The sequence below is a fragment of the Ascidia mentula genome, chromosome 5, assembly GCF_947561715.1.
Source record: "Ascidia mentula chromosome 5, kaAscMent1.1, whole genome shotgun sequence".
Lineage (NCBI taxonomy): Eukaryota > Metazoa > Chordata > Ascidiacea > Phlebobranchia > Ascidiidae > Ascidia > Ascidia mentula.
In genome coordinates, this window is record NC_138570.1 from 22264723 (window position 1) to 22279140 (window position 14418).

Here is a 14418-nt window from a genome sequence, read left to right on the forward strand (position 1 = left end):
TTTCAATTATGACCAGCAAGCTAAAATCCAATGATAGGTCTCTAACATTCGTAAAAAAATTGAAAATTGTTTGTTTTGCATTTAACATTACGGAACTTAATAAAATGTTATATTTATAAAAACAAATTTTGATCTGTGCGAAGAAAATAAAGACATAGAATATTTGACTGAGGATTTAAAAACGAAGATTTAATGATAATTCGTAAATTTTGCTTCCGCCATTCCGACTTGCCAACGAGATGTGCTTGTTTAATGAAAACTGCCCTAAGATAATTTGTTTTCTGGTGCGTTGTAGGAATAAGTTCCCGAAGATTGTTTGGGTGAATTTTGTGCGTTTCAGCCTTTACGTAAATTTAAACCTGAATATGAAGATACCGAATCTTTTGTAAATTGAAATCAACAAGTTAAAAAGACAAAAACTGTTATGTCGCTTTGTTTTTTTGAAAATATTATGTTTGAATGTAGGCCTATATTTTACTAACTTTTAAACAATTATCATTTGGGAAATAACATATTTATAATTTGAACGATTTTAATGTTTCTTAGCAGGACACAACTGTGGAATAATATGAAAGAATAATTGTATCCTCCATTTTGCTTTAATGTTTTGACAAAATATTTATAGCTTTTACCGACTTGACTCAGATTACCGCATTCTCAATTATATTTAGGGTAAGTTTACAATACACATTTTGTCTGTAAACTAACATACATTTTGTACAGTTGTATCTCAAAATTCAAGTGAATGTCAAGGACTAATTCTCCAAATATATTTTTGAAATGTTTTGTGCAATAAACAATTTAACCAAAATACTAGGATATGAATATTAAGATTGTTTATTTGTTGAAAATACATGCAATGTTCATCGAAAATATCCTTCCAGACCAGTCTGCAGAATATGGCAGTTCCCGACGAGATTGTGGGTGTGCAAGACTAAATCTTTTCGGGTGCGTGCGTGCACGACCCCTTAACCCGCGTGCAACAATGTTTATGTTTAGACATTCGCGAACCGAAAAATTTTCGTGTGCAGTGAGAAACATTTGGCGTGCAAACAAAAAAAAGTTGAAGAAAAACTTGCACGTGCAGCTGCCAAACTCTGCAGACTGGCTTCCTGACAGATTCTGTTTCCAATGTGGCCTATGTTTGGCTTTGTTGTGTTTTGTTCAGGACACTGGCGCTAAATAAAACTTTTACTAAACAAAATTTGTAGATAATAAAATTTAACAAAATAATTTTTGTACCTATTCAGAAAAAAGAAATTGTGAAATGTGTTGCTTTGGTACCATGCTTACTGATATTAAATGGCATGTTGATTTCCACAGATTAAACACTTGCTAAAATTCATCCTGGTCTAGTGTGTTTGGGCATATAGTTGCTTTTGGTGAGCCTGATATGCTTGCATGGCGTTATGCTTCCATTGCACTTGAAAATTGTAAAAAAAAACTGTTTTCGCTTCTATATCCAATATATACTTATATTAAATCATATGGTTTACAGGCTTCGCAGCCTAGCTGGATCAGCCAGTTTTTTTTCATTTGCTAGAGCATTCGGCCTGGGGTCGTGAGTTCAAACCTTTTTTAAATCACGCTCCGACTTGCCAAGAAGAAGTGGCTGATCCAGCTAGGCTGTATTGTCTGGGCTGCGTAACCTGTAAACCTCATGATCGCGATTAGTTAGCTGTGATCGCCAAGCAAGGACCTGCGCAATGGGGTAATCATGCCATTACATGAAATATTACTGTGTTATTAAATCATATGTATATTTTTGTTTAAGGTTATTTTGAAAAAATATGGTATGGTAAGATTTTTTATTAAACAACGAAGTTGATCTGGCACATTTGACACTCTGCTGCAAACCTTCGCGTTTAGTTAAGGGCAATTAGAATGATGGCCAACTTGTATTTTAATTGTTGACAAAAACCAACAGATAAAAACATCAATATAATATTCAAACTTTAGGCCAGCTTATTGTTGGTCTTACATTGTGGAATGGGAGCCGTAAAATGAATCAGAGTGGGAAATCTCAGGTCTTTTTCTGGTTGTTTCGCTACAAATTAGACCTAAATTATCACCTTTTCCAGTTAGTAACAACCTTAGGGATCGTACATAAATCAATATGTAATAAACAAAATTTAAAGGAATTGCTCAGCCACATGCATTCTACTGGCTTCATTATTTTGTGTTTAATAATTGTATGAATTAAAACTGTAAGCAAACTTGTATATGTACCTGTCCAGAAGACAAAATCTCCTGTTATACATTATAAGCTCTGATAACTTAGCAGGAGTATTGAAAGGCATAAAATAAAGAAAATTCTCATCATATTTTGACTCGTTCCTGCTGTAATTTTGCATGCAAAAGTTTATGTTTTGCATGCAAATATAAAAAGAGCAGATTATTCAACATTGCATGAATGAACATAAACATTATCCCATGCATTTTTGTGATTGATTTTCAACACAAGCAATGATCGATTACTTAAAACTAAGAAAAAGTTCATCTGTGTTTGACAATCATAACTCCCATAACTGTTACCAATTATGCTTTTTGTTTAGAATGCAGAAATCGAAACAGACTCGAAACATGTTTCTTACACGAGCATTGGAGCGAATACTGGCTGACAAGGAACTTCGCAAATCACAAAATGCTCAATTGAAGAAAGCTTGCAAGCTAGCTCTCGGTAAGTCCCCTGTTATCTGAATCACTTCAAGATATTTTTAACTTGAAACTGCTTTTCAACAAATAATTAGGAAAATTTTCTGGGAATAATTTTTTTTATGCAACCTGGTTTTCTATCTTTGAATGATTTCATTGTGATTTTGGCAAATATTCTTATGTGTGTTTGTTATCAATTGTTTGGTCATAAAGGTGTGTCAGTTGTCATAATAGTTTAGTAAATGTGTACTCTGTATGTTTGCAGATGAAATAAAGGCTGACCTGGAACATGACAGGTATTACCTCGTGGTATTCATGTTTAATTGATGTTGGAAGTAATTTTGTTAAACACCGATCCTCAACCATTTTATATTTTACATTTGAGGACATTATAATTATCTAAATTAAATCACAAGAAGCAGAAACAAAACGTACATATTGATAAAAAACTTGAAAAGCAAGCATTTCTTATTAGTAAAAATCCATTCACTCCTTAATTTTGGTGTTGTTTACTAGATACAACATATGGTAAACACAGCCTATAAATATATTGGAGGGTACCTAAAAATACCCTGCAAGTTTAATGATCACCAATCCGACTTTTCCATCTTGTTGACGTTTTAAAGGAAAAACTTTCCTTTGTGAAATATTTTCCTTGTAACAAAAATTTTTGTTTTGGTAAAAGCCCTGAGCAACATTTGACCTTCCCTGCACCAATTTTTGTCATGTTTCACTCTGACTTGCCACAACTTAGGCACCCGTGCCTTATTTTGAAGCTGTTTTAGAAAAAAAATTAAACTCAGTGGCATAACACAAATTTCTTTTTTCTCTCAAAATCTTTTTTTTGTTTTTCACAATGTACCCTTTTTTCTTACGTTTTCCTGGATGTAATGTGCCGATGGGTGAGCATCTCTGGACTGGACTCTGTTGTAATCAGTTATTATTGCAGCCCTGGAGATGGACCTCCAAAATCACCATACACGATAATCGAAGCAGATCGTTATTTCCTTGTGTTCGAGATGGCTTGCAAGTCGAAGTCACCAAGCATAGTTACGGCCGCACTTGACTGCCTACAGGTACTTTTTGAATAACTTCGAGACTTTCGGATTGTTTTAATATTTTGTGATTACCCCAACATATTAATGTATATTGGCTTTCTTTTTTGCAGAAAATGATTGTTTATGGGATATTGGTGGGGAATGCCCCAGATTCATCATTGCCTGGTAAACGGTTGATTGATCGTGTGATAGATGCAATTTGCCAGTGTTTTGTTGGTGTTCAAACCGACGAACAAGTCCAGCTGCAAATAATTAAGGTCTGCTTAAGTTATTGGTTTGATTAACAAGGATAGCAAGTGCCATAACAATATTGAGAGGCTATTGTTTAAAATCCCGGTTCACCTTGCAAAGTTTGTGTTTGCCATTTTATTACATTATCATTATCACTGATTCAAACACAGTCTAACAACCTCTTTCATCTTCCAATGTTGACCGGGTTATCCACTTGTTACAAACACTAATTATCAGAAATCATATGTTTGTTATTCCTGGATTTATTTCATGAGTTTCTCAGGTTTTACTGACGGCCGTGACAAGCAACAATTGTGAGATCCACGAGGGGACCTTGCTTCAAGCAGTTCGAACGTGTTATAATGTTTATCTGGCTTCAAAAAATCCTGTCAACCAGGTTTACCATGTTTGGCTTGTTTTAATTTAACTGCATTCTTTATAGTAATTACTGGTGTAGTATTTTGTGACAGACATGGACTGTTTCAAAACTTTATTTGCACAAGCTTTCGAAAGCTTGCCCTAACTTCATCAGGTTTTATAAATGTGACAAAATGCAATAAGGGCGCAAAAACAAAAACGCACATAGGGGTCACCATTGGTCACTTTGTGCCCATGGCATCTTGGTGTGTGTCCTGGTTCATGAAGACCAGGTCTCTGGTAAGAACGTGGTTGAGTCCAAGAATGAAACACGTTCCAAAACAGAGCTTCAGAAATTACTAAAAGTAAACGATCTGAAACTGACATGCTTTAAATGTTTCTGCAGACAACTGCCCGGGCAACTTTGACTCAAATGCTTAACGTTATTTTCTCAAGAATGGAAGCACAAGCCGTAAGCTGTTTTATTTTTTCACAATATTTTGCTAAAAAACAAATGCATTTTAGGAATATGACGAATGTTTGGCAAAAAAACTAAAAGATGAAAATAACCCGACCATTCAGGTGAGTGTGTAGGTCAGTGTATTTGCTTCATTATTTAACAAACTTCCTAACAGATTTCCCAGAGCAAGATTCCAATAATAGAACAGAATGGAATTTTAGAGCAGGGTATTGCTTGTATGAATATAAGCTTTAATATTATGAAATAATTCTTTCATTTAATAATCAGATGAAGCGCCTGAAAGTGATCGACACCACACAAAGATGGTTGCTGACACCATTAATGGAAACTCTCTTGTGACATCACAAACCTCTATTGAAAACATGGCAACTGAATCTGAAGACGGAAATTTTGGAAATTTTCAAGGTAACATTTTTAATTTGTGTTTTGTGTTTTTTGCATCTTCTGTGGGTGTTTAGGAGTAAATGGTGTCAGAGATCCAGCAGAAGACGATCACATGAGTTTGGAAGTTGAGGAGATTTTAAGTGATCTTGTTAACAGGGTTGCCATGGAAGCAGAACAACACAGAAAAGGTTTGTTTGGACAAAATCCGTTTCCTAGTTAAATGTAGAAAAATTTTTTCATATATAACTTTATGTAAATTGCCGCTTTCATTGTGGAAACCAGAAATTTGTGGCTTAGGGCAGATGTTCCCAAATATTGTGTTGTTTTATTGTTGTCAAGGCGATGCAGGTTTTGGAAGAATTTAGTTTATAACAAACTGCTGTATTTTTAACTAATTAAAAAACAAATTATCATTATTATTTCATAAGTGAAATTGTCCCAATAATACGGTCAACATTTTGCAGATGTATTTTCACAACATTTTGTTAGAGATTTGTTCGATACAAATTCATGAAAGTTTGAAACTAATGACTCAGGGTAGAAATCTGTTGGATTTTGCCAGTTCTTCTGCCTAACTTTTGTTCAATTTAACCGTTATTGTAAAACACTTGACCCACAAATCCATTAAAATCCAATCAGAAACCTCCCCATAAAGTCACAGCATGCTCTGTTTTTAATGTTGAAAAATTGCATCAGTTTAATAATTTAACTCAATAACTTGCATCAGTCACCTTAGATTTCACTAATTTAACATAAATGGATGTTACGCAGGCAGTCATAAAACAAATACCAAGACTTTGGGTAAAGATTGTCATATTTCAAAAATTTATTTGTAACATGTGCTTTAATTAATATTTTTATTTAATCTTTTGTCAAAATACAGCCAATGCTTGCTTGCCTTCAGGAATATTACAACAACTCTTTATATTCTGTTTCTCTTTAAAAACTAAGGAACAAAAATGTTTTCAGAAATTCCTCTATCCCGAAACACTTCTATTAGTTCAGTTGCCACTTCCGTTGCTGGGGACGATCTTTTGCGTAGAAACATAAATTTTTCCCATGTCCTACAAAAAGATGCTTTCCTGGTTTTCAGGTTTGTGCGTTTAAAGCTATTTATTATTTGTAAGAAACAAAGTTTCAATATTTTTCTCATGAAAAACATTTCAGGAGTTTTTGCAAACTCAGCATGAAGTTGTTGTCTGAAGGCCCCCCAGATCCAAGGTAAAAACTTTTATCCAATATTTTATGAAAGGTTAAATGTCGATTGTTTCAAGGTCACATGAACTTCGTTCAAAGATTCTGTCGCTTCACTTATTGTTGTCCATTCTAGAATCGGCTGGTCCTGTGTTCCGTAACAATGAAATGTTTATTAATGCCATAAAGCAGGTTTGTTTCATCACAAAATGACTTCTTTTGTTTCTAGAATTTATGTTATTCCACATAATTTACCATGTAACTATTGTATTGTGATTTTTGTCGTTGTTTTTTTCTAGTATTTGTGCGTTGCTCTGAGCAAGAATGGAGTTTCTGGCGTTCCTGAAGTTTTTCATCTCTCCCTTGAAATATTCGTGAAACTTTTGGAAAATTTTAAAACACACCTGAAAATGCAAGTACAGGTAAAAATATTTTATATCTGAGAATTTGTTTGAATAATTGAACAACAGTTTTTTTCGTGAAGGTTTTCTTTAAAGAAATCTTCCTTAACATATTGGAATCAAGTTCGTCGTCGTTCACCCATAAGTGGATGGCTCTGGAGTCACTTCTGAAAATATGCTCTGATGCTCAATCAATGGTCGATATCTACGTCAACTATGACTGCGATATAAATGCTGCAAATATTTTCCATCAGCTTGTAACATTGCTTTCCAAGCTTGCTCATGTCACACATTCACACACAGGAATAACACTGCCTCAGGTACAACTAACAGTTATTTGCATTAATATAAATAATTTGTTTTCTGATAAATTTATTCTTTTCTGCCACAGGAAGAAGCAATCAGAAAGAAAAGTTTGGAATGTCTTGTGATGATAATGAACTGCATGGTGGAATGGACGAAAGATCTCTATCTTAACCCCCACTCGATGTCACACTTGGGTGAGAGCCATAATAAGGAAATAAACAATTTGGTTTTGTTTAAATTCGATCCAAATGCTGCTTATAATTAATATCATTGTAACAATATTGTGTAGAAATAAACCTTTGATAGCAGTACTGGAGCTGGCCTTGTTTATTTATATAAATCCATCATAATATGAGTTTTTTTCACCAGGTAAAGAACACTTGCCAGAGGTCGGCCAAGTTGGAAACCTTTCAATCACATCTTCGCAGTCAAACATGGGCAGCCATGCTTCATTAAACTCTGATTCATCTGAACATACGCTTAATAGCATCACTGGAGGCGCTGCAGACAATCCTGAAGCACTAGAAGTGGTCAAACAGCAAAAAGATATTCTTGAGCAAGGAATCAACATGTATGTTAACAATATTTCAATTGATTTTGAAAAGTTTTTTAACCTTGAAATAATGTTCCAGGTTCAACAGAAAACCTGGGAAGGGAATCTCCTTCCTTCAAACTCAAGGAATGTTGGGTCACGCTTCAGTGGACATTGCTGAATTCCTTATGTCCGAAACGAGACTTTCTCCATCAGAAGTCGGAGATTATTTGGGTGAAAACGAAAAGTATGTGGGAATTTACATTGGTCTGATTCTAAAGGAATCGCCACATGTACAATGTTAATAAGTTGCAATTTCAAGAATTTCAATTTTTTCATTTTAATTTTTTTAGAATCAACAAGGAAGTGATGTACGCATATGTTGACCTCCTCGACTTCAGCTCCACAGACTTTGTGTCTGCTTTGAGACTATTTCTTGAAGGATTCCGACTTCCTGGGGAAGCCCAGAAAATTGATCGAATGATGGAGAAGTTTGCAAGCAGATATTGTGACTGCAATCCAAGGTTATTTGATGATAAAATCTGTTAATAATAATAACTTACAAGTGTATTTGCAGTGGAACAGTGTTTGCCTCAGCTGATGCAGCCTATGTACTGGCTTACAGCATTATCATGCTTACAACAGACCTGCACAGCACTCAGGTTAAAATGATCAAATTTACATTGGCGTGATTTTTTATTGAAGTGTATTTCATGATAAACTGAATTTGAGTGAAATTAAATCCAGGTTAAGAAGAAGATGTCCCAGGAGGATTATATCCGGATGAATCGAGGGATCAATGATAGCAAGGACCTTCCACGAGAATATCTTGAAGATATTTATGATCAAATCAAGAAGAAGGAAATTGCCTTGAAATCGACTCGTTCTGGAGCAAAAGCAGCGAATATTAAAGGTTTGGGTTGATTTTGTTTGTATGTTGTTATATCCAGTGTAATCTACCAAGACTTTAATGGCAAAATGTTTGTCTACATGCCTTATTACATGGGGTTGTTTGTGCCCAGGTAATGTATCGGCTGCTCAGCGTATGAGGGACATGCAGGACATGGCGACCACTGCTAAAGCGCTGATGGAGGCTGCGAGCCATGTTGAAGTTGAATTCATCAGCACCACCCACTACGAACATGTCCGACCCATGTTCAAGGTTCCATGTTGTGGTGATTTCTTATAAACTTGAAAATAATTATTGTTTGTGGGCAGTCATGTTGGAGGTCGATCATGGTGGCCTTCTCCATGGGTTTACAAGATTTTGAGGACAGAGAAATAACTACATTGTGTTTGAATGGGATGAAGTGTGCAGTCAGGGTAGCCTGCATATTTGGCTTGTCGGTAATTATTTGTCTCTGAACAAACTTTAATGGCTTCCATAATTTGTGACATCACAAATGGTTTTGTTGATTGTAGTTGGAGCGCGACACTTTTATTCAAGCTTTGTCGAGATTTTCGCTCCTCCAGGCAACTGCTGGAATGCGGGAGCTCAAGTGGAAAAACATTGAATCGATAAAAACCCTGATATCGATCGCTTACACTGATGGGAATTACCTCCAGGAATCTTGGCATGAGGTTATTATTTTGTTGGTATCGACATTTACTCCATAATATTCACAAGAATATCTTAGATTCTAAAATGCATCTCACATCTTGAACTCCTGCAATTGATTGGATCCGGGGTGAAGGATCAAGCCACGGCTGCTATGAAGAGATCGGCAGCGATGATCGATAATAACCCAAGTAGGTTTGATAATCAGTGACGATGTCGGAGGTGGCACAGTTAGTGTTGTACACAGATTATTTTATTCCATGTATTAAGTCTTGACAAAGACGTTTGGAATGGAACAGAAGAAGTTGGCGACTATTCAAGAATCCATGGGTGAAACGAGTTCACAAAGTATTGTGGTCGCGGTTGACCGGATATTCACTGGATCCACAAGACTTGATGGTGATGCAATTGGTAAGTGACTCCAAGGTGTTATGCAAGGGTCTGCATTCACTGCATTGTAACCCTTATAATTGTCATATGTTCCAGTTGATTTTGTCCAGTGGTTGAGTAAAGTATCCCTTAGTGAACTTTGCAATCCGTCCCATCCACGAAAATTCTGCCTGCAGAAGATTGTAGAAATATCTTATTACAATATGGGAAGGATTAGGATCCAGTGGTCGAGGATCTGGGCTATACTTGGTGAGTATCGATTATTAATATCTGCTTCAACAAAATTTACTAAATGATTTTTCTCTTTTGCGCCACCAGGTGACCACTTTAATGCAGTCGGATGCAGTGATGACGAGGGGGTCGCATTCTTTGCAGTTGACAGCCTGCGTCAACTGTCTATGAAGTTTCTTGAAAAGGGGGAACTCCCTGGTTTCAGCTTCCAAAAGGATTTCCTCCGTCCATTTGAGCATATCGTGAAGCACAACCCCTCCCTGATGATACAGGACATGGTTGTCCGATGCATTGCTCAGATGGTTACATCACAGGTGCTTGTTGCATCTTGTTTATCTTTGTGTATTTCATCAGACAAACACCCTCGATATGAATTACCTTCATGTCTCTTCAGGCTCACAACATCAAGTCTGGTTGGAAAAACATTTTCTCTGTGTTCACAATCGCTGCATCACATTCTGACGAAAGCATCGTCGAACTTGCCTTCCAAACTACATCGCAAATTATCAGTTAGTATATAAAGTTTTATTAATAAATATGGATATCGAATCTGAATCTAAAAGACAAATCCAAAATTTATTTCCCCATTGTTAAACATTTCTGTAGTTTGTGAATCCATGTATTTTTCAGATGAAACATTTCAGTTCTACTTCAGTTCGTTTATCCATTGTTTCCAAGACGCGGTGTCGGCTCTCCGTGAATTTTCGTGCTGTGCATTCCCTGACACTAGCATGGAGGCGATTCGACTCATCAGACAATGTGCTGATTATGTTGCTCTTAAACCTGAGGTGAAAGATATTCAAGGTTCACTCAGCTGATCATAACATGATGATGTGTTGCAGCTGTTCGAGGACATGGTTGTTGATGATCAGTCGCTTTCAAGATCTGGAGAGAAGGTTTGGGTCAGAGGGTGGTTCCCCGTCTTGTTCGAACTTTCATGTATAATAAGCCGATGCAAATTGGACGTAAGAACCAGGTAACCCTCCCTCCCCCCATTATGAAACCGGCAGTAGATAAATATTTACATCCGACTGCAAGTGATGTTAAATAAATGTAAGCATGAATAATTTTACAGAGGTTTAACTGTGATGTTTGAGATAATGAAGACACACGGAGGAAGTTTCCTCATCAGCTGGTGGAACGACCTCTTTCAGATCATCTTCCGGTAAGATGTACAAAAATTAAAATGATTAACTCCTTAAGATACCGTAAGTTCAGAGGTCAGCCATCTACCACACGGATCCCAATTAACACTTTTACCCTCAGTTATGGCTCCTTGCAGACCGGTAGCTCATGTAGGAAAAGCTATTGATGCAAACAAAACACATGTGACAGCAATTTCTTTAATATATTCTTAAGTGTTCTGTGTTGTGGAAATATTTGATAAATTCATTTTCTTATTGTAAAAACCTGGGGGTATTAGAAACATAATATGAGTTGCAAAACATCTTCCTGATGCCCAGTTATTGTGGAATATTTCAGTATATTCGATCAGATGAAGATGCCGGAACAGCAAATAGAAAAATCTGACTGGTTTGCCACCACTTGTAACCATGCATTGTTTGCCATCTGTGACGTCTTCACTCAGTATTACGACGTGCTTCACGAGTCTTTGCTTGGTGACGTTTACAACCAGCTTGTATGGTGTGTGGAGAAGGGTAAGTCCCAGTGATAGCATTTTGCTTCTGTGTCATATTTCAATGTAAGGATTGTGGTGAGGTTAAATTCTATGTTGCCATGGTAACATCGGGGGAAATTTATTGACAGACAATGAACAATTGGCAAGGTCTGGAGTCAATTGTTTCGAAAACTTGATTCTGTCCAATGGGAAGAATTTCAACGAAACCACGTGGAAGCTGTCGTGCGACACGATGACCAAAGTGTTCAGACAAGTTTCACCCAAGATGCTGTTGTCATGGAAACCAAATCAGAATGGTGAGTTGTTTAATCTGCCTCAAATCAATAATTTACTTGAGTTCTTCACAAAGCTCCAGATGAGTTGAAGAGGCTTCAGTTGTTTTGTGTCCTCACTGCTGAGATGGTGGAATGTGTGGATCGGATCCTCTTCTACCCAACAACCACGAGGAGTGATGACCAGAGGAGCCTGGAGATAGCCAAGGTAAGATGTGCAGGTGATCCCTCTGCAACTTATTCGGACTTGGATATCACAGAACACAAGCTGCGAAATTCCACCTGAAATTCGGCATGATGACGAAATGTTTTCACATTTGACGCATGACCAACTTCTCGTCATGGTTCGTTGCCTCCATGAGTCACATGACATGGCGAAACGATTCAACTGTGACAACGAACAGAGGACCATCTTGTGGAAAGCTGGTTTGTTTTTAAGTTGACAACATGTCGATAAAAACCTGAATTAATGTTCACAGCGCCAACACTGGTTTATACTGCCCCACACTGCCCCACACCGGTTCATACTGCCCCACACTACCCACCTGTTCATACTGCCTACACTGCCCCACACTACCCCACACTGGTTTGTTTTTAAGTTGACAACATGTCGATAAAAACCTGAATTAATGTTCACAGCGCCAACACTGGTTTATACTGCCCCACACTGCCCCACACCGGTTCATACTGCCCCACACTACCCCACACTACCCCACACCGGTTCACACTACCCCACACCTGTTCATACTGCCCCACACTACCCCACACCTGTTCATACTGCCCCACACTACCCCACAACAGTTCATACTGCCCCACACTACCTAACACAGGTTCATATTACCCCACACCTGTTCATACTGCCCCACACTACCCCACACCGGTTCATACTGCCCCACACCGGTTCATACTGCCCCACACTACCCCACACCGGTTCATACTGCCCCACACTACCCCACACCGGTTCATACTGCCCCACACTACCCCACACCTGTTCATACTGCCCCACACCTGTTCATACTGCCCCACACTGGTTCATACTACCCCACACCGGTTCATACTACCCCACACCGGTTCATACTGCCCCACACTACCCCACACCTGTTCATACTGCCCCACACCGGTTCATACTGCCCCACACTACCCCACACCTGTTCATACTGCCCCACACCTGTTCATACTGCCCCACACTGGTTCATACTACCCCACACCGGTTCATACTGCCCCACACCGGTTCATACTGCCCCACACTGGTTCATACTGCCCCACGCCGGTTCATACTACCCCACACCTGTTCATACTGCCCCACACCGGTTTACACTGCCTACACCGGTTCATACTGCCTACACTACCCACCTGTTCATACTGCCCCACACCGGTTCATACTGCCCCACACTGGTTCATACTACCCCACACCGGTTCATACTGCCCCACACCTGTTTCATACTGCCCCACACCGGTTTACACTGCCTACACCGGTTCATACTGCCTACACTACCCCACACTACCCACCGGTTCATACTACCCCACACCGGTTCATACTGCCTACACTACCCCACACTACCCACCGGTTCATACTACCCCACACCGGTTCATACTACCCCACACCGGTTCATACTGCCCCACACTGGTTCATACTGCCCCACACCGGTTCATACTGCCCCACACTGGTTCATACTACCCCACACCGGTTCATACTGCCCCACACCTGTTCATACTGCCCCACACCGGTTCATACTGCCCCACACCGGTTCATACTGCCCCCACACCTGTTCCTACTACCCCACACCGGTTCATACTGCCCCACACCGGTTCATACTGCCCCACACCGGTTCATACTGCCCCACACCGGTTCTTACTGCCCCACACCGTTTCATACTGCCCCACACCGGTTCATACTGCCCTACACTACCCCACGCTACCCACCTGTTCATACTGCCTACACTACCCACCAATTCATACTGCCTACACTGCCCCACACCGGTTCACACTGCCCCACATTGGTTCGTACTGCCTACACTACCCACTGTTTCACATTGCTTCTTATCTGCTCCAGGTTTCAAGGGAAAGTCAAAACCGAATTTAATCCGTCAGGAGACGACCAGCCTGGTCTGTGCTTTGAGGATTTTGTTCAGAATCAACGAAAGTTCTGATTGTCCGCAAAACACCCGTACTATATTACTGAGGTTCGTATAACTCGACCAAATACTATGAGTAGATTGTGGCAAACTTCAGGTGTATTGTGGCGTCACAAGCAACACTTTTTACAACCATTGTCAAACTAGTTATCATAGAAGTTCGTTTTCAACTAAAATCCTGAGCCAACATGTGTTTTACAGAACATGCCAAGTTGCTTTGAAGTATTTCGCTACGATTTCAACTGAGTCGCACCGAGATTCCTGGACAAATATTTTGTTACTGATTTTCACCAGATTGCTGAGATTACCCGGAGATAAGGTGATTATTTGAAATACTTGGTGTTAAATGTTAAACCTTTTAATTGTCTTCATACAGTTCACATTTTTGTCGAGCGACCTTCACCGACCTCTGTGTGACCTTCTTCTATTTGAAGTTAAACCGGAAGTGAGGTTTTTCCTCCGGAAGTACTTTGTACGAGTTGCATCCCCCCCATTGCACAAATAGCCCTTCCTCCAATTTTTATTGATGACGCATAAAGCTTGAATAATCTACTATTTATTTCCGCATGGCGGCGTTGTGGATTGAGAGCCATC

At 38.8% G+C, this 14418-nt stretch overlaps 1 protein-coding gene across 1 annotated transcript; it reads left to right on the top strand.

Annotated features, from left to right (window-relative positions):
* Nucleotides 1-509: 509 nt before the first annotated feature.
* Nucleotides 510-14341, top strand: LOC145902350 (brefeldin A-inhibited guanine nucleotide-exchange protein 2-like). Its single transcript, XM_082990284.1, has 40 exons — nt 510-672; nt 2556-2680; nt 2921-2951; nt 3605-3731; nt 3824-3970; nt 4228-4341; nt 4708-4773; nt 4827-4883; nt 4946-4988; nt 5050-5187; nt 5241-5354; nt 6136-6259; nt 6334-6387; nt 6441-6552; nt 6660-6782; nt 6845-7081; nt 7153-7261; nt 7437-7638; nt 7700-7846; nt 7953-8123; nt 8177-8261; nt 8347-8512; nt 8622-8761; nt 8818-8946; nt 9022-9180; nt 9237-9348; nt 9428-9568; nt 9644-9796; nt 9866-10092; nt 10173-10287; nt 10409-10566; nt 10621-10754; nt 10854-10943; nt 11261-11436; nt 11546-11713; nt 11767-11897; nt 11950-12115; nt 13743-13872; nt 14026-14143; nt 14201-14341. The coding sequence occupies exons 2-40, from the start codon at nt 2557-2559 to the stop codon at nt 14327-14329; spliced, it is 5067 nt and encodes a 1688-aa protein (XP_082846410.1). The 5' UTR covers nt 510-672; nt 2556; the 3' UTR covers nt 14330-14341.
* The last annotated feature ends 77 nt before the right edge of the window (nt 14342-14418 follow it).